Source organism: Pleurodeles waltl, chromosome 4_1, assembly GCF_031143425.1.
Source record: "Pleurodeles waltl isolate 20211129_DDA chromosome 4_1, aPleWal1.hap1.20221129, whole genome shotgun sequence".
Taxonomy (NCBI): domain Eukaryota; kingdom Metazoa; phylum Chordata; class Amphibia; order Caudata; family Salamandridae; genus Pleurodeles; species Pleurodeles waltl.
The window spans coordinates 1,012,050,188-1,012,068,505 of record NC_090442.1 but is presented as its reverse complement, the minus strand read 5'-3'; the positions used below and the strand labels follow the sequence as shown (position 1 = coordinate 1,012,068,505).

Genomic DNA, 18,318 nt, shown 5'->3' with positions numbered 1-18,318 from the left:
CTATAGGTGCGTTGAATAAAACTTGATATCATACTTAATTTCGATATTATTTATTGATAAAATTAAATTGTAAGGTATCCATAAAATTAAATCATGACAATGACTGACAAACACTAATGTGAACACATGGCCTTGCATCTCCTTGGAAAGTTTGGGTAAGTCACGTTTGTATGTTAGGCACGATTCCAGGTTCTCATCAATAAGACAAATTCTCAATTTACTCTTGATAAGGTTCATGCTTGAAAATTATTGTTCGCTTGAATATGTAGACCCGAATAAGGAAAGAACAGCAAACACTAGTTTTTTCAGCTGATTATATGAGTCAGGAATACTATTCCAGGTGTTACAAATCAACATATCTTCCTTCTCCAGGTCATTCAAAGCCGACCACTTGTGCTGTGAACTAAGTTCACCTTTGCTTTTCTCCAATATTTCTATATCAGCACAAAGACGTTCAAATTTCGAGCTCCACAATTCTTTGTTTTTTAAATCCAGCAATTGCATTTCAAAGTTGCCAATGTCAATATTAAAGGGATTGTTTTTTAATTCTGTTACAGTGGCATTAAGAGGTTTTTTAACAAGGGCTAAATTTGCTTTGTTGCTTCTGAGTTCCTGAAACCTGTTGAGAAAAGCTTCCCTCATATTTAAAAGTGTTGTTTTGAAATAGCAAATGTCAATATCAGAATTACTTTCTTAGCGATGTTTCAACAGGCTTGGAAAGTGAATCAAAGTTTCTCTTTCAAAATCTTGAGCAAAAAGAGATGATTTGTTTTCAAATGAAATAACTTCTTCTAACATCGAAAAATTGTGTTTCCCTTCCCCTGTAGTTTACAATTAAGCTGATTTAAATGAGATGTAATGTCTACCATGAAATAAATTTTTTGGATCCACTGATCGTTCGTTAGTTCTGGATAGTGAACACCCTTCTCAAGGAGAAATGCTTTAATTTCTGTTAATAAGGAAGCAAAAAGTTTCCTCTTAATAACCAACGTTCCTTGTTATGCAACAGAAGATCTGCATACTCACTCTCTATTTCAACTAAAAATTATTTAAGTTGGCGATGATTAAGAGCTTTAGCTATAATGGAGTTGTGTGAGAAAACAGGGCTGATTGCAGAGGCCCCCTAACTTTTTGCCCCCATTTTCCACTTTATGCTGGTGTTTTCCTGACTCTGATGGTGCCCTGGGTACTGCTAACCAGTCCCAGGGCCTGTGCTCTGTGTAAAATGGATATGCAAATTAGGCTAATTATAATTGGCTAAGTTAACCTACCTATAAGTCCCTAGTATATGGTAGGGCATGTAGGTTTAGGGACCACAGCATAGGTGGTGCACACCTAGGTGCACTGCTGAGGTGCCCAGTGTCATTTGAAAGGCAGGCCTGCCTTGCTGGCTGCTTTTAAATTAAAGTTATATGCAAATTCGACTTTGGAATTAAAAGTACTTCCAAAGTCTTAAACTACCTTATTTTTACATATAAGTCACCCCTAAGGTGTGCCCTATGTGCCCCTAGGGCTGGGTGCCATGTAACTATAAGCAGGGACTTTATAAAAATAGATTTATAAACCCTGGTGAGGTAAAAACAGCCAAATTCGTTTTTCCCTCATGGAAGTAAATGGCCTTCATAGGCTAGAATGGGGAGACTTTATTTTAAATTTTAAAGTCTCCTTAAATGTTGCATACCAAGAATTTGGTATCAAATTAATTGTTGTAATAAATCCCACAACTTCCAGTTGTTGGATTTAATATAACTTGTTCAGGTAAAGAGTTATAGACTTTACCTAAAAAGTTGCCAATTTCAGCCCTGCATTGTTTTTGCTGCTGTGCTCTGATTGGCCAGCCTGCAGCAGCTTTGCAGAGCTGCCTTGATGAGGTGTGAAGTGGCCTGGCTTCACACAAAGGAATGTGCTTGGGGGAGAGAATCTCCCCTCAGCAGATGGTGAGGCAGGAAGGGGGAGGGCTGCCAAACTGGTCTTCAAAGGCAGAGAAGGACATTTGGAGCAACCAGCAACACCCCCACATCCTGCAACCCCAGACAACTAGGTGCCCCCTTGATTAGATTAGGAGAGGGCAGGAGAGGGGTGTGTTTATGATTTTTAGCCACACCAGTGAGTGGGCTCAGCCAGATGTAACCTCCAAAAATCAGATTCAGCCATGTTGGATTTTTAGAGAATGTTGCCCACTGGGATTAATTTTTGCCACACTTCCCAGGAAGTGGTCATCACAGGGGGACGACCCTGTACCTGATTGGAGAACCAGGACCCCCCTGCTTTTCACCCAGGAGCAAGGATAAAACTGGCAGACCTGCACCCACACCTCAGATCCCCTCCAGAATTCAACAAGAAAGGAACTAAAGAAGAAGAAGGACTGCCCTGCTGGACCCCTGGCCTGCACCTGGACCCTGCACTCAGAAGGACTGCACCAGCTGCACACTTGGGCTTCACCACAAGAAGGACTTTGCCTGGCTTCAACTGGTTCAAGGAGGGACTCCCTGTTTGCTACAGGTGAAAAATTGCTAAACCAGAGTCCCCTGCACCAACTCCTGAAGAAAGCGACCAGCTGACCACTGTCCAGTGGCCAAAAAGGAGTTTGCGCCAGGTGCATTCTGGGAGTTGAAGTCCGCACCCCCCAAGGACCATCACAGAACTTCTGGACCCTTGGGGTGAGCTGTGGACCCCAAAAGAACCTTAAAAGAACATCTGGGTGAAGCCCCAGAAGTTTGGAAAAGATTTGAGAATTTTTGGAAAAAAGCTCCAGAGAGGGACCGACCCGCCGCGGAAATTCTAGCCGGCTTGCCTCAACCGCGACCCGGCCTGACTTCGTGGTTCGTCCCGGTAAAGAAAAACATCCAAAAAAGAGACTAAGGGGGTCATTCTGACCCTGGCGGCCGGTGACCGCCAGGGTCACCGACCACGGGAGCACCGCCAACAGTCTGGCGGTGCTCCCGAGGGCATTCTGACCGCGGCGGTTCAGCCGCGGCCAGAAAGGGTAAATCGGCGGTCTCCCGCCGGTTTACCACTGCCCTTGTGAATCCTCCATGGCTGCGGAGCGCGCTCCGCAGCCATGGGGATTCTGACACCCCCTACCGCCATCCTGTTCCTGGCGGGTCTCCAGCCAGGAACAGGATGGCGGTAGGGGGTGCCGCGGGGCCCCTGGGGGCCCCTGCAGTGCCCATGCCCATGGCATGGGCACTGCAGGGGCCCCCGTAAGAGGGCCCCGCAAAGTATTTCAGTGTCTGCTAAGCAGACACTGAAATACGCGACGGGTGCAACTGCACCCGTCGCACCCCTGCAACTACGCCGGCTCAATTCTGAGCCGGCGTCCTCGTTGCAGGGGCATTTCCTCGCCCAGAGGAAATGTCTGAATGGCCGCCGCGGTCTTTTGACCGCGGTGTGGTCATTCAGCGGCGGTACCTTGGCGGACGGCCTCCGCCGTCCGCCAAGGTCAAAATGACCCCCTAAGTCCGAACGTAAAAAGTTGACCGGGACCTCCCAGCCATCGTATCCGAGAAGGGCTCCATGGACGTCGGATCAAGATCCAGGTTTACCCCGGTCGAAGGATTTTCATCTCGAAAAAACGACTAAGTCCGAAGGTAAAAGTCTCCACCGAGGAAACCCACATCGCGTATCCGGACAAGGGCTCCAGGAGGTCGGATTCAACTGGCAGGTTCGTCCCGGTGAAGAAAAACTTCAAAATAAAGACTAAGTCAGAAGGTAACTTTTTAACCGAGGCCTCCCGCGACCTGTAGCCGAGCAGGGCTCCATCGCGGTCGGCCTGGAAGTTTGACTTTGCCCCGGTCGAGGTGCAACCAGATGACCCGATTGGCGCTTTTTGTTTCTAAGCGCTAGAAAAGTAATAATTCTTTAAAAATTCATATCTCCGGTTCCCCTGAACCGATTTTAATCATTATTGTGTCATTTTAAAGATAAAAATATAAACTATTTTTATAAATTGGTTTTGGATTTTTAAACTGTTTCCTGTGTTTTATTTAATTACTGTTTTGTGATATTTGAATGCTTTACACTTTGTCTCCTAAGTTAAGCCTTGACGCTCGTTGCCAAGCTACCAAGGGTTGAGCTGGGATTAATTTACTGAGACCTAACTGTACCTATGTGGAGGTTAGTGGCTTGTTGCTAGGTGTAGGCACCTACCTGCCCTACCAATAACCCATTTTCCAACATAATTCGAAGCAGCGACGGGATCCTGTACTTGTGTTCAATATCACGTTACAGTTTTAGGTAAAACAAATTAAAAATCCTTTAAATTGCCCTAGTGCAAAAATTGTTTTTAATTTTTAATTTGGATTAATTTCAATTATTGAATTTTTGTAATTTTTCTAAATTCTTTTTTCCAATTTTTGCAAAAAGTTTTTGTTGACACAAAACTAGGGAACCATGGAGCTTGATCTGGCTAGCCTACCCACACTGACAGTAGTCCAGCTTAGGGGGTTGTGTATTGAAAGAGGGTTGCCTGCAACCACTGATCTCAGGAAGCAAATCCTGATCACATCCCTGACAGCATGGGCTGAGGCCCAAGAGGTAGAGTCAGAAGAAGCTCCAGAGGAGGGAGAAAGAAGGGAGGATGCAAGCTCTAACCACTCAGGGGAGGGAAGGCATCTGAGCCCAAGTGAGAATGAGGAAGAACGGTCCTCAGTAAATACAGTCACTAGGGGCAGATCCAAAGCTAGTGGTGGGAAGGGGGTCCTTTCAGGAGGAGAGAACCCATCCATCAGAGAAAGAGAGCTGGAGGCCCAGCTAGCATACATAGCTTTGGAAGCAGAGAAGCTGGCCCTAGAAAAGAAAAAGTGGGCATACAAAGAGAAAAGAGATGGAAGCAGCGATAAAGAAGCTGAGGTGTCCATGGGTGGGGGAGTTTGCCCCAGATTACCCAAGGGGGTAGTTCCTGCTTATGTAGAGGGGGATGACATAGATAAGTGGCTGGGGGCCTTTGAGAGGGCACTCCAAATGAGAAGGGTTAGGCCTCAATACTGGGGTTCCCTTTTGTGGGAGTTGGTCCCCAACTCAGGGAGGGATAGGCTTCTGACCTTAAGGGGGGAGGAGGCAGATTCATACCCTAGTATGAAGAGGTGCTTAGCCAAGAAGTTTGGTCTGACCCCAGAGCAATATGGAATGAAGTTCAGGGACACCCAGAAGGTCAGTACCCAGTCTTGGGTTGACTTTGTGGAGATTTCACTAAAGGCACTAGAGGGCTGGATTATTGGTAACAAAGTAGATACTTATGAGGGGTTATACAATCTGATCATGAGAGAGCACATCTTGACCAATTGTACCCAAGAAAGGTTACGCCAGCATCTAGTGGACTCTAAGCAGACCAACCCTAGAGAGCTAGGGGAGGCAGCTGATGAGTGGTTGAGAACCAGGGTGGTTGTCAAGTCCCAGGGGGGAGACTCCAAGAAGGGGGGGTTAGGTCCCCAAAAACCTAAGGAGGGAGGTGGTAAGCCCACCACAGAGACTCCCTCTGTACCCCAGAACCCTAAGGAGGAGGAGAGAAAATCCCACTCCCACTCTGACAAGCAGAGACAGGGAGACCCAGGGTTAAAAAAGCTCTTGGACAGTAGGGCTTGCTTTGACTGTCAGCAGACAGGTCACTTCAGAGGAGATGCAGCCTGTCCAGAGAAGGTGGTTAGCACTGGGCTGTCCAGTGTAGCCATAGAGGAGGATTCCTCAGATGATGAAGTCCTCCTAGCATTGAGCTGGGACACAGGACCAGATGGTAAGCTGGTGATCCCTGAGGGTGGGAGTAGGCACTTTCACCACATTCAAGTGAATGGGATCTCTACCACTGGCCTGAGAGACACCTGTGCCAGTCACACTATAGTGAGTGACCGGTTAGTGACCCCAGACATGTATGTCCCAGGAAAGACAAAGAAAGTCAGGATAGCCACAGGGGAGGTCACCTCCAAACCTGTAGCCATAGTGCCCCTAGAGAGGGAGGGTATCCTTGACTGGATTAGGGTGGTAGTCAGTGCTGACCTTCCCCTAGATTGTATCCTAGGCAATGACCTCCCAGCGGTGAGTCTGGTCCCAGATGGGGTGGTCGCCCAGGGCGCCCCCCCAACCCAAAGTCCTGGGGAGTCAGTCCCTACAGTTAGGAGACAGGGGTCCCCAAGAAAAGGAAAGAAGAAAAGGAAGGGTAGGCCACTCTTAAAGAGAGTTCCAGGGAGCCAAGGGCCTTCTGCCCCAGTAAGGGGGGAGCCCAGAGTTGGCACTGGTGAGGCCTCACCTGACCCCAAGAAAGTCCTGAGTAGTCAGGCAGCTGTCCAGATGCAAGGTGTTGCCCCTGCACTGACAGAAGGGAGAGTGGAAGGAGGGTGTCTGCCACAGGAGGTGGTAGCCCCCCACTCTAGACAGCAAGAGGGGTGCCAGGACCCCAAAGTTGCCCCTAAAGCAGCTCAGCCACCTGTCAGTGGAGAGCTTAGGGTGTGGTTCTGGGTACTGACAGCTGTCAGTAGCCTCTGCTGGGTGCTAGCCTTCCTGGCAGCACTGTACTTGGCCTGGGAGACAGACCACAGGGCCAATAGCAAAGTAGGCCCCCTGACCCTGTTGGTCATGGTGGGGTTGCTCAAGTGTTGGGTGACCTCTTTGGGTAAGCTAGGTGTTGCCCTAGCAAAGTTAGGAGTAGGGGAGGTGGGCACCTCACTACCCAAGTTGGCAGAGAGAGAGGAGGAAGATCCCCCTAGAGGGAAGTTTCAGTTTGAGATGGGTCCTTTCACTGTTGGGATGGCTTCACTACCCAGAGGGAGTGACCATGACAGGAGGATGTAAGGCAGAGTAGGCCCTGCAAAGGGACAGCCAGTTTTCTTCACTGTCTTCCTCGCCTAACAAGCCAGGAAGACTCTCCCAGGGTTGGGCTGAGTCTCCTGGGCGTGTGGGCTGGGGGGGGGCTGTGTGAGAAAACAGGGCTGATTGCAGAGGCCCCCTAACTTTTTGCCCCCATTTTCCACTTTATGCTGGTGTTTTCCTGACTCTGATGGTGCCCTGGGTACTGCTAACCAGTCCCAGGGCCTGTGCTCTGTGTAAAATGGATATGCAAATTAGGCTAATTATAATTGGCTAAGTTAACCTACCTATAAGTCCCTAGTATATGGTAGGGCATGTAGGTTTAGGGACCACAGCATAGGTGGTGCACACCTAGGTGCACTGCTGAGGTGCCCAGTGTCATTTTAAAGGCAGGCCTGCCTTGCTGGCTGCTTTTAAATTAAAGTTATATGCAAATTCGACTTTAGAATTAAAAGTACTTCTAAAGTCTTAAACTACCTTATTTTTACATATAAGTCACCCCTAAGGTGTGCCCTATGTGCCCCTAGGGCTGGGTGCCATGTAACTATAAGCAGGGACTTTATAAAAATAGATTTATAAACCCTGGTGAGGTAAAAACAGCCAAATTCGTTTTTCCCTCATGGAAGTAAATGGCCTTCATAGGCTAGAATGGGGAGACTTTATTTTAAATTTTAAAGTCTCCTTAAATGTTGCATACCAAGAATTTGGTATCAAATTAATTGTTGTAATAAATCCCACAACTTCCAGTTGTTGGATTTAATATAACTTGTTCAGGTAAAGAGTTATAGACTTTACCTAAAAAGTTGCAAATTTCAGCCCTGCATTGTTTTTGCTGCTGTGCTCTGATTGGCCAGCCTGCAGCAGCTTTGCAGAGCTGCCTTGATGAGGTGTGAAGTGGCCTGGCTTCACACAAAGGAATGTGCTTGGGGGAGAGAATCTCCCCTCAGCAGATGGTGAGGCAGGAAGGGGGAGGGCTGCCAAACTGGTCTTCAAAGGCAGAGAAGGACATTTGGAGCAACCAGCAACACCCCCACATCCTGCAACCCCAGACAACTAGGTGCCCCCTTGATTAGATTAGGAGAGGGCAGGAGAGGGGTGTGTTTATGATTTTTAGCCACACCAGTGGGTGGGCTCAGCCAGATGTAACCTCCAAAAATCAGATTCAGCCATGTTGGATTTTTAGAGAATGTTGCCCACTGGGATTAATTTTTGCCACACTTCCCAGGAAGTGGTCATCACAGGGGGACGACCCTGTACCTGATTGGAGAACCAGGACCCCCCTGCTTTTCACCCAGGAGCAAGGATAAAACTGGCAGACCTGCACCCACACCTCAGATCCCCTCCAGAATTCAACAAGAAAGGAACTAAAGAAGAAGAAGGACTGCCCTGCTGGACCCCTGGCCTGCACCTGGACCCTGCACTCAGGACTGCACCAGCTGCACACTTGGGCTTCACCACAAGAAGGACTTTGCCTGGCTTCAACTGGTTCAAGGAGGGACTCCCTGTTTGCTACAGGTGAAAAATTGCTAAACCAGAGTCCCCTGCACCAACTCCTGAAGAAAGCGACTAGCTGACCACTGTCCAGTGGCCAAAAAGGAGTTTGCGCCAGGTGCATTCTGGGAGTTGAAGTCCGCACCCCCCAAGGACCATCACAGAACTTCTGGACCCTTGGGGTGAGCTGTGGACCCCAAAAGAACCTTAAAAGAACATCTGGGTGAAGCCCCAGAAGTTTGGAAAAGATTTGAGAATTTTTGGAAAAAAGCTCCAGTGAGGGACCGACCCGCCGCGGAAATTCTAGCCGGCTTGCCTCAACCGCGACCCGGCTTGACTTCGTGGTTCATCCCGGTAAAGAAAAACATCCAAAAAAGAGACTAAGTCCGAACGTAAAAAGTTGACCGGGACCTCCCAGCCATCGTATCCGAGAAGGGCTCCATGGACGTCGGATCAAGATCCAGGTTTACCCCGGTCGAAGGATTTTCATCTCGAAAAAACGACTAAGTCCGAAGGTAAAAGTCTCCACCGAGGAAACCCACATTGCGTATCCGGACAAGGGCTCCAGGAGGTCGGATTCAACTGGCAGGTTCGTCCCGGTGAAGAAAAACTTCAAAATAAAGACTAAGTCAGAAGGTAACTTTTTAACCGAGGCCTCCCGCGACCTGTAGCCGAGCAGGGCTCCATCGCGGTCGGCCTGAAAGTTTGACTTTGCCCCGGTCGAGGTGCAACCAGATGACCCGATTGGCGCTTTTTGTTTCTCAGCGCTAGAAAAGTAATAATTCTTTAAAAATTCATATCTCCGGTTCCCCTGAACCGATTTTAATCATTTTTGTGTCATTTTAAAGATAAAAATATAAACTATTTTTATAAATTGGTTTTGGATTTTTAAACTGTTTCCTGTGTTTTATTTAATTACTGTTTTGTGATATTTGAATGCTTTACACTTTGTCTCCTAAGTTAAGCCTTGACGCTCGTTGCCAAGCTACCAAGGGTTGAGCTGGGATTAATTTACTGAGACCTAACTGTACCTATGTGGAGGTTAGTGGCTTGTTGCTAGGTGTAGGCACCTACCTGCCCTACCAATAACCCATTTTCCAACAAGTTGATAATCTTATTTACCAATTCCATAACTTTGCAAATTTCTTCTGGAAATATCTGCGCACAAAGCACTTCTTGATGAATGATGCAATGGTAAGTAAGTATCTCATGATTAATTTTTTCTTTCAAAATAGCAACAAACCCCTTTCTTACACCGGTCATACTTTTCGCCCCCTCTGTTGAAATTGAGACAATTTTATTGAGTGGAATATGATGTTTTTCAATGCATTCAATTACAGCATTTGGTATATCCTCTCCACGTGTTTGACCCTTGAGTGGCAATAATCCTAAAAATTCTTCTTTAGGGCCTGTAGATTAAATAAATCGTACAAAAAGTGAAAGTTGCGCTGTATCATTTATATCACAAGACTCGTCAACCGCTATTGATAAAACTGAAACCAATTTAAGATCTTCAACTTGCTGGTTGGTTATATCTGAAGACATTTTGACTGTTCTATCTTTCACTGTTTTAGCAGACAATGGTAACTCTTTAATTTTTTTTTGAATATCTGCTTTGTTCTTAAAATCCCGAAATAGCTCTTCGGATGCATTTATAAAACAACTTTTTATGTATTCGCCGTCTGTATATGGTTTTCCTCTCTTAGCAATCTCTTGGCTAACCACAAAACTTGCAATATTAACATTGTTGGAAGATTGCATCCAGTAATTAAATACAGAACTTGATTTTTCTTGACTCTTCTGCAATTCCTCAACTGCTTTCTTACATCACCGACAGGATATTTAGAACTAAATGACACGTGTATTAGTTGTAAAGTGTCTCTCCAAATTTGATTTCTTGTTATGCGCCAATTTTTCCTGACAAATAAGACAGGTCGGAAGGCCATTTAAGTTTTGAATAAACGCAAAAGTCTTGGTCCATTCAACTTTAAATTCACAGTTTTCGTCTTTCATTTTTCTTTGCTTCTTCTTTGTAGCCATGTCAAACAGGGCACCTAAAAAAATCTTTCATTTTATAACGAAGCCACCAACACACAATAATTACAATTCTTAAATTGATGACAAAAATACTTGTAGGATTTGCAGCTGGTTGGAAAAATAACTGTAACTTTAAGCTTTGAGTAGGTTCTTTTGTCACCCGCGCGCGACTTGCAGACGCGACTAGCACTAACCACTGTCCTACCATCACAGACCTCTTTAATCCATTTACATCCACTCCCTGCTCCTTCACCTCACTCTTGCAGCTTTTTTCCTTTATGGCGCTTTTTCGTTTTTCTCCTCCTCCGTCTTTCCCATATATGTCTTTTGCTCACAGTAAATGCTTGAGGCAGGAAAAAAGTGCAGGCCCTAAAAAAAAGTGCTGGTACGGTGCCCTGCACCAGAAACCACCAGTTCAAATTAAGCACTGCAGCCCAGTATCTCAACATGGAATTCACCTTCTATGAGTTAGGCCCCACAGAATGGGTAATAACTGTGCAACTACAAGCACGGAATTAGTTGACAGTAAGCTAATTCCATGCTAGAAGGACGTAGGGTGAGGACAGGAAGAGAGGCAGCTAAAGCCTCGATGTGAGTATATCAGGTGGGGAGTTTCCAACTGGTATAAACGAGGAAACCTAAGAAGCGCCAATCCTCATTATTTCACCAAATCAAGTCCTCTTCCTCTGCATCCGTTCTCTTGTACCCTAAAAATGGAAACCCTCAAAGTGGTCCACTTCACACACTGAGCCCTGTTATAATAAGATCCATTATGAGTACATCTGTATCGTCGTCATATAAACGACAACACATGAACATCGAACATAATTAAGAAACAATTTATTATGTTCAATGTTCATGTGTTGTTCATATGCAACCTTAATAATGAGTAAAACAAACTGCAAGCCCTCTAAATCTTACTAAAAGCATTCCAGTATTAGCAGATACTGCATAGGATAGTACTCACAGCTGTAGCAGCAGAGAGGTGCTGCTCACTATACTGTTAACGCGCAGTATGTTCCGCCTCCGGTGCGCGGCGGTATCTGGCCCAGGTGCGTAGACTGCATGCGCCGCTGACAGCAGACCCTGAGCTCTCTCCTGGACCTCGGCAGTAGCCTCAGGATCTGATGGAGGCGCTGCTAGATCACAAGCTCTGTCCTATCCGCATCTCACCCACCATAGTGCCGCTCTTCGAGCCTGATGAGACAGCGCTGCCGCTCACTTTCCTAACAGTTTATGTCATCCGCGCATGCGTCCTGCGCTGGGCAGCTACAAGTTTCGATGAAACGCCCACTTGTTTGGAATTTGGCCCTTCAGCCGTGAAGAGCGGCGCTGTGCGGCTGACAGGGAAGGAGAGAAGGCGCACTGCTCCGATGAGGATTCACTGAAGGTACTGTAGGGTACCGCCACGGGCAGTATTTGATAAACCCGAGGCAGAAGCACCTGCCTTTTGTAGAGGGAAAATCATTGGTGACGGCCACAGCCCTGCACTATTTTTGCATGGAATGCGAGACCTGCAGAAAAGTTTGTGCGCGTACCGAAATTGCAGGAACTTAAAATCGGCACCATTGCACATTTTGCCCAGGAAAGGTTGTCTCTGCAAGGACATATATTTCCGCTTCATATGCCGATATTACTTTTAAATCATACATGACCGTTACACATATGCCTAGAGAGCACTGTAGGTGCGCACCGCACGTAGTCGAAAGAGCCACAATCAAGGGGCCAAAGAGCTGCATGTGGCTCTCGAGCTGCGGTTTGCCGACCAATACATTAGACAATTTCACGCCAGCTTTATTATTGAGTATAAAGCTATAATCATATGGAAGTTTCTATAATTTAAATGTATATCTATTATCATTAGATGAAATAGTCTTTCAAAGATTGCAGTTTGTTTTCCCCATCTAAAAGTGCTAAACTAAAGTTTATTTTTGTGTGTCATTATTGTAAAAGAAGTCAACATCTTTAATGCAAACATATCTAATAAGCATTCAAAAATAAGCAAGGTAATTGCCTAATCAGTGCACCAAGCTTTGTCTCTGATCAGTTGGACCATGTAATGCTAAAATCCATACACTTTGCTGCTGCATTTATACATTTCTTTTCAGTGCAAGTGAATGGAAGCGGGAGCATGTGATGAAACAGAAAGCTACAGATAGGCACAAATGAGCAGGTGTCATGGTCTTCTCATGGAAAGAATGTGAGAAGGCCTTGGGAAGGCTACATGTATTGCCAGCAAGAGCTGACTCTACTAGTTTCTCAAATTCTTGCTTTGGTGGCACTCGCTAGAGCTGGAAGTCCACATTCCTCCACACATGAGTAATGTTTGTTTGATTATATTCCTAGCCTCGATATTCTGTAGTACAATTCTGTACAGATACTTTCAATGGCACAGCAAGTGCTCAATAGGCAAGAGTTATCGCCTTACACTAAATACTATTAATCAGTGGCAGCCAATGAAAGTGTTTCAGTCAAGGAGTCATATACTGCTGAAAAGGTATTCTCAAGATCAGTCTTGCTGCTTTATTTTGAATGATCTGAAGCTGCTGGATCAGATAAACTGGAAGGCCCAAAATCAGATTATTTGCTTAATCCAGCCTAAAGGTTACAATGTTATGATAACTGACCTTTCAGGTATGCTCTGGGACTAGATGCAACATTCCTTTTACGGGCTTGTTCGGCAAAACAAAGAGAGGAGGATCTGAGGTTCAAACGATAGTTCGGTATCAAATTTAAAACACAGACTTCTCACTGAAGACGCAGGTGTGGTAGAGGGGCCTAGCTCAACGGGCCACCATCCGCTTGGATCTAGAAAGCAATTTGTCCCAGAGAAAATTATTTCTGTTTTAGTTTTGTTTTGAGACAACTGTTGTCCACCCACTCTGCTGCTCCTCTCAGACATTTCTCAAAAGAAGTCTGAGTGTCCTCTTTTTTCTCCTGAAAGGTGAGGGGAAGCTGAGTATAACCTGCATATGAAATTACTTGTATACCCCAAGATTCAGTAAGCTTAGCCAGTAGCTTCTGATTTATATTGAATAGGGTGGGGCTTAAGGCAGAGTCCCGTGGAACCCCATAACAAAGAGATTTTTCAGCAGATGTAAAAAGCGGAAAATAAACCACCTGAGTCCTATTGTCAAGGTAGGATTTCAGCGAGGCCAAAGCTCGTCCTTGGATCCCAATTTTGGCCCTACCTTATCTAGCAGAATCTAATGTTGCACTTTATCAGATGCGGATGATAGATCGAGTTGAACCACCAGAACTGAGAAACCCAATCTAAGTTGTCTTTAATGAATTCTGTAACTTCTAGAAAAGCAGATACAGTGCTAAAGCCTAGATGAAATCCACATTGTGAGACATGCAGAAGATTATTGAATTCTAAGAAGTAAGTTACTTCTTGTTAGCTAATGTTTCCAGAATCTTGGAGAGGGGTCACCAAACATGAAATTGGCTGAAGCTACTCAGAATAATTGGGTTAGTCTTTGGCTTTTTTATTAATAGGAGCAATAGAGCCTTTTTCAAATTCCTATGGACCTTAGCAGTCTCCTGAGAATTGTTCATAATATTATCCAGCACTGGCTTAATGGGAATAGATGCAAGACTTGGAATATAAGGGGAGCACTGATCAAGAGGGGACCAAGATTTACACTTGAATAGTTCTCTAGCCGAGTCCTCTAGAAATATAGGGTCAAAAGCTAATAGTGACGGTCTGGGGGCAGGACTCAAAGCAGTAGATCTAATGAGAGACCTTCACCTGTAAAATGAGCATATATAGTCTGAATTTCTCATAGGCAAAATCATAAAGATCTTCGCATAATCTGTCTGAAGGATTTATTTTATTTTCCCTAGCCATGGGGGATAGAAAGGAACAAACACTTTTTTAAAGTTAACACGGCATATTGGATGCATATGAAATTCGAACGAAAATATATTCTCTTGTGCCTCATAAACTGGTTTATGGAATTTACTTAGACAGTTTTATGAATAGCTTTTGAATCATCATTTTAAGATTTTTGCCATTTTCTCTCCAGCGTTTTATAGTACTCAGTGTCGTGAAAACTGTGACTCTTCTAGGGACTTGGAACTTAATTTAGAGGGCAGTATAGGATCAAACGCTCAAATTAACTCCACGACTCACTGTGCACACCATGTACAGCCTTTGCTTCCCCTATGTCTACCTTTCGACACGCTACCTCACCCCCACCCTGCAGGTTGGGAGCACCTATAATCTACAGCAAGGTAAAATACCTGGTAAAGTGGCTTGAACACATGAACAAAGTTGAGGGGTTTCATGTTAAAAGAACATGTTCTTTTTAAAAGTGTCCCATATTTTTCTGCTGTGTTGTATAGCTCGACAGTGTGTAGCTTATTTACTTCCCCTGCCAACAGCAATGACTGGGAGGCAGTGCTTAATTTGTAAATAAAAACGTGCCGGTGCCCAAAGCCATCCTCTTAAACACGCGGCTGCTGCAATTAAATGTGCGAGCACGGAATCCTGAAGCCATCTCGGGACTCCTCAATCCATATAAAGCCACTCCCTGCCCCTTCAGCTCACTCTAGAAGCTTTCTACTTTCTCCCTTTGTGTTCCTTTTACGTTTTTCCCTTCCTCTGTCTTTCCCATATTTCTCTTTTACTCACAGCAAATGCTTGAGGCAGAAGAATAAGCCCCGGCCCTCAAAAATAAGTGCCGGTGCTCGGCACCGGAAACAACAAGCACAAATTAAGCACTGCTGAGAGGTTGACTTTGTTTTGGAGCTTCTCTTTATTATCATACATATAGATGTTCTCACTAGGTATGTTCTTTAGGTAATGTATTTGACAGCTGGTTTCCCCGTGTAATTATGTACTTGGTGTTCTGTGAGTCTTATGGTATCGCTTGCTGACCTATCTGGCATGTCCTCTAATGCAATGTAGGTTTGTATATGTTGCTCATATAATTGCATCAAAATGTTAAATAAAGTTCTTAAAAAAGTGAAAGTACATTTGCCAGGTCGTGGAAGCACTATCTATAAACGTTCCCTGCCAAGCACTCGTGGAACTGCAAGTGTAACAGGCTCGCCACAGTGAGGTCTGTGCTGCCTCTGTGATTTGGTGGCCTGTCTACCAAATCATAAATGATCATATTAAGTCATTCACACTGCAACAGTAGTGACCCTTCCGAATGCCACCAAACATCAGAAAGAGTCAGACCCATTGGCTTTCTGAAAATGTGTTTCATATTTCAGAGACACTTTATTTGTGATATATGTTTTTCATTCAGTCAATTCTTGAATTACTAGGTCAGAAAGTTTATTTCGGCTTTTCTTTAAAATAAAAACCAAATGTTGTCTCTATGTGCTTCTGCAAGTACTCCTTTGGCATCAGTACACAGTAGTCACTATACTATGTCTCTTCTCTACAGCATCCAATAAAACTATCTGGGAGCAGAAGACCAATGATGGTGAAACCCCGCTAACGCTGGCAGCCAAGGCTGGCTGTGTGGAAAATGTAAAAACACTGCTGGAAAAAGGAGTGTGGCCAAACACGAAGAACAGCAGGGCAGAATCTCCTCTTCTCATCGGTAATGATTCCTTCCCTTTTTTAGGTGTCCCTTTACGTCATCTTTTGCACCCATCGTTCTACCTTGCTTTACCCACTTGTCCCCCCGATAGTATGACTTTCTCGCCTCTGCAAGAAATCTTTGTGTGCTCTTCAAACCTTTGGTGTGCCTAAGTTTGTTACTACCACCACCAATACAACACAGTACCAGATACTAGATCACTAGTTGCAAAGGATTTCAGCAATGTCACTATTAGCTTCTGGAGTCTGGAGAGAAAGGGCACAGAATTTACAAATCTCCTCACTGTGTGTACATCATGGAGAAATGTGAAAATAAAAACACAGAAGCCTAAAGTGTAGGCCAAGATGCAGTGTTTGATTTGCAAAATGAGCAGTCAATAAAATTGTCCAAGTTAACCTGGTGCGTTTTACACCATGGAGGAAGGTGCACCGGAAAGCAACAGAAGTGTGGACTCTCTTGGTGCTAGTTTAGATGGTGTTTGTGTTCTTTTTCATTGATTATTGGGGCAAAGGTACTTTTACCTATTTGGATCCAGATATTGTCTTCTGCGACCCTATGGTAATTTATGTCAACCAGAACACTGCCAAGCTACCACCATTAATTGGAAGGTGTCAAGTGACATTTTCCTCCTGAACTGACTTCGCTTTTATTCTCCAGATTTTTTTTAAGGAAAGACCAAACAGTACAAAGAGAGTGAAAATGAGGACAAATGAGAAGGATTTGAGATTTTTCTCTAGATAAATGGCATTACGATGAGCTGCAGTTTCGCTCCAGAAGCAGCCAATCTCTTCATGTCCATTTTTAAGAAAAAGTTGATGTATGCAGAAGAGAACATTCCATTCGGGTGTCAGTTAAGAGTTGATTTCGGAATGTAGACAATGACTTCATGTCTCACGGCACAACTTTGCAATATTATATGAATGGTGGCTAAAGATCTTAAATTCATAGAGGCATACGATCCATGCAAGATTAATTTATTGAACCTAGCAATACAAGCACACAAAAACATTCTGATGCTGAACCTTTATACAAAACCCACAGATCAGACATATTGTTGCACTTTTCCAGTGGGCATTCAACGCCCCTGAAAGAGAACTTGCCGTATGGTAAATTTCTGCGAATCCATAGAAATTGTACCATCAAGGAGGACTATTTTGAGAAATTCATGCAGAGGGGGATATCTGAATTTGTTTTCCAAATCTGCTTTGAAAAGAGCTTGGTTCACTCCACTGGAGAATTTGCTTGAGACCATAGTAATTCAGAATAACAGTCCACTGATGTGTTCTAACTTACAACCCCAAAATGAATAAAATAAAATGGATTATTGATAAACACTAGAAAATCCTTTCAGTGCAAGGTTGCGAAGTACATATGATGTAGGAAGGTAGTTTCCAGATTTAACTAAGCTCTAATGTAGGCTTGTTACCTTGGCATATTGATACAATCTCAATGTGAGGAGAGGGGATTAGTTTATTAATTTTCCCATACCATGTGATTGTCTTTTACAGATTTGAGCTTTTAGGAACCAATGAACATATTAATTTCAAGCAGCTCAGATATTATCATTTGGGTGATCGGTGAGACTGAAAAATAACAGTGATTTGGATGGACACTGCGAGGTGTCCCACATTTTTCATGAGCTAAAAGGAGCCCTCCCCTTTGCACAGATGCATGCAACAAGGTGACTCAAATAACCCGGTGGTCGTCACATTGTACTTTGGTGAATTTGTGGTTAAGCATAAAACCACATTAAGAGACAGGAACCACACTTGTTTTAGTTGGTGTTTCCTATTGATTTATAACACACTACATGATTGTTCTAATCGTTTATTATGTTAGCCACATGGTCTGCACATCTAGTGAGCGGACATATTCTGAGAGTTCCTCGCTCCATCTCTACATATTCTGAGAGTTCCTCTCTTCATTTCTATGGTAAGTTCCACTTGGTGCACTGTAGATACAACATGCAGTCTCTAAAAATGTCTTAAGATTTTATTTCTATTTCAATTTTGTTTGGTTTATAGAGACAACATACTTGTTTTTCTGTGGTCCTGAGGATGCCGTAAATCAGTCTATTCATTGGACGAGTAAATAACCTGTTGGCATTGCCCGTGAGCAAAGCATAAATCTTCCATGTAGACTGACTTTCATTACAATGCTTTGCTAGCTGTTTGACTACTTCCTGGCGGATCATATCTTGCAATAATGAGTGTACCACTGTAAGATATAGAGTTGAACACTGAGAGACAAGAAAACATTTAAATCATGTTGTGAAAGTCTTGCACAGTGATTCTTCTGGAACGTGTGTGTCTTTATTTGTGTGTTAGTGCCAAAGACACCTGACGAATTCACAAGTAAATGTCCAATTGTAAAATTGTGCCCGTACTAGACATAATGGTGTGCTTAAATAATCTATAAAAGCGTTGCCTGAACT

The 18,318-nt window shown here is 44.2% G+C and overlaps 1 protein-coding gene and 1 long non-coding RNA gene across 3 annotated transcripts in view; one reads left to right on the top strand and one right to left on the bottom strand.

The window, feature by feature from the left end:
* LOC138288347 (uncharacterized) overlaps positions 1–11,542 on the bottom strand; it is a 164,497-nt gene extending 152,955 nt beyond the window's left edge. The window contains exon 1 of the long non-coding RNA XR_011202376.1: positions 11,294–11,542. This is a non-coding gene — a long non-coding RNA (uncharacterized lncRNA). The remainder of the gene's footprint in view (positions 1–11,293) is intronic.
* The window catches only part of ASB15 (ankyrin repeat and SOCS box containing 15), a 137,864-nt gene that overhangs the window by 36,599 nt on the left and 82,947 nt on the right, over positions 1–18,318 (top strand). The window contains exons 1-2 of one of the 2 annotated variants that reach the window (XM_069229879.1): positions 11,667–11,716; positions 15,726–15,884. Coding sequence is in view for 1 of the 2 variants with exons in the window: in XM_069229878.1 (XP_069085979.1) it covers positions 15,726–15,884 (159 nt within the window). In the remaining variant the exon portion in view is untranslated. Of the gene's footprint in view, positions 1–11,666; positions 11,717–15,725; positions 15,885–18,318 lie in introns of those variants that run through there. The other variant, XM_069229878.1, reaches the window with a different exon arrangement.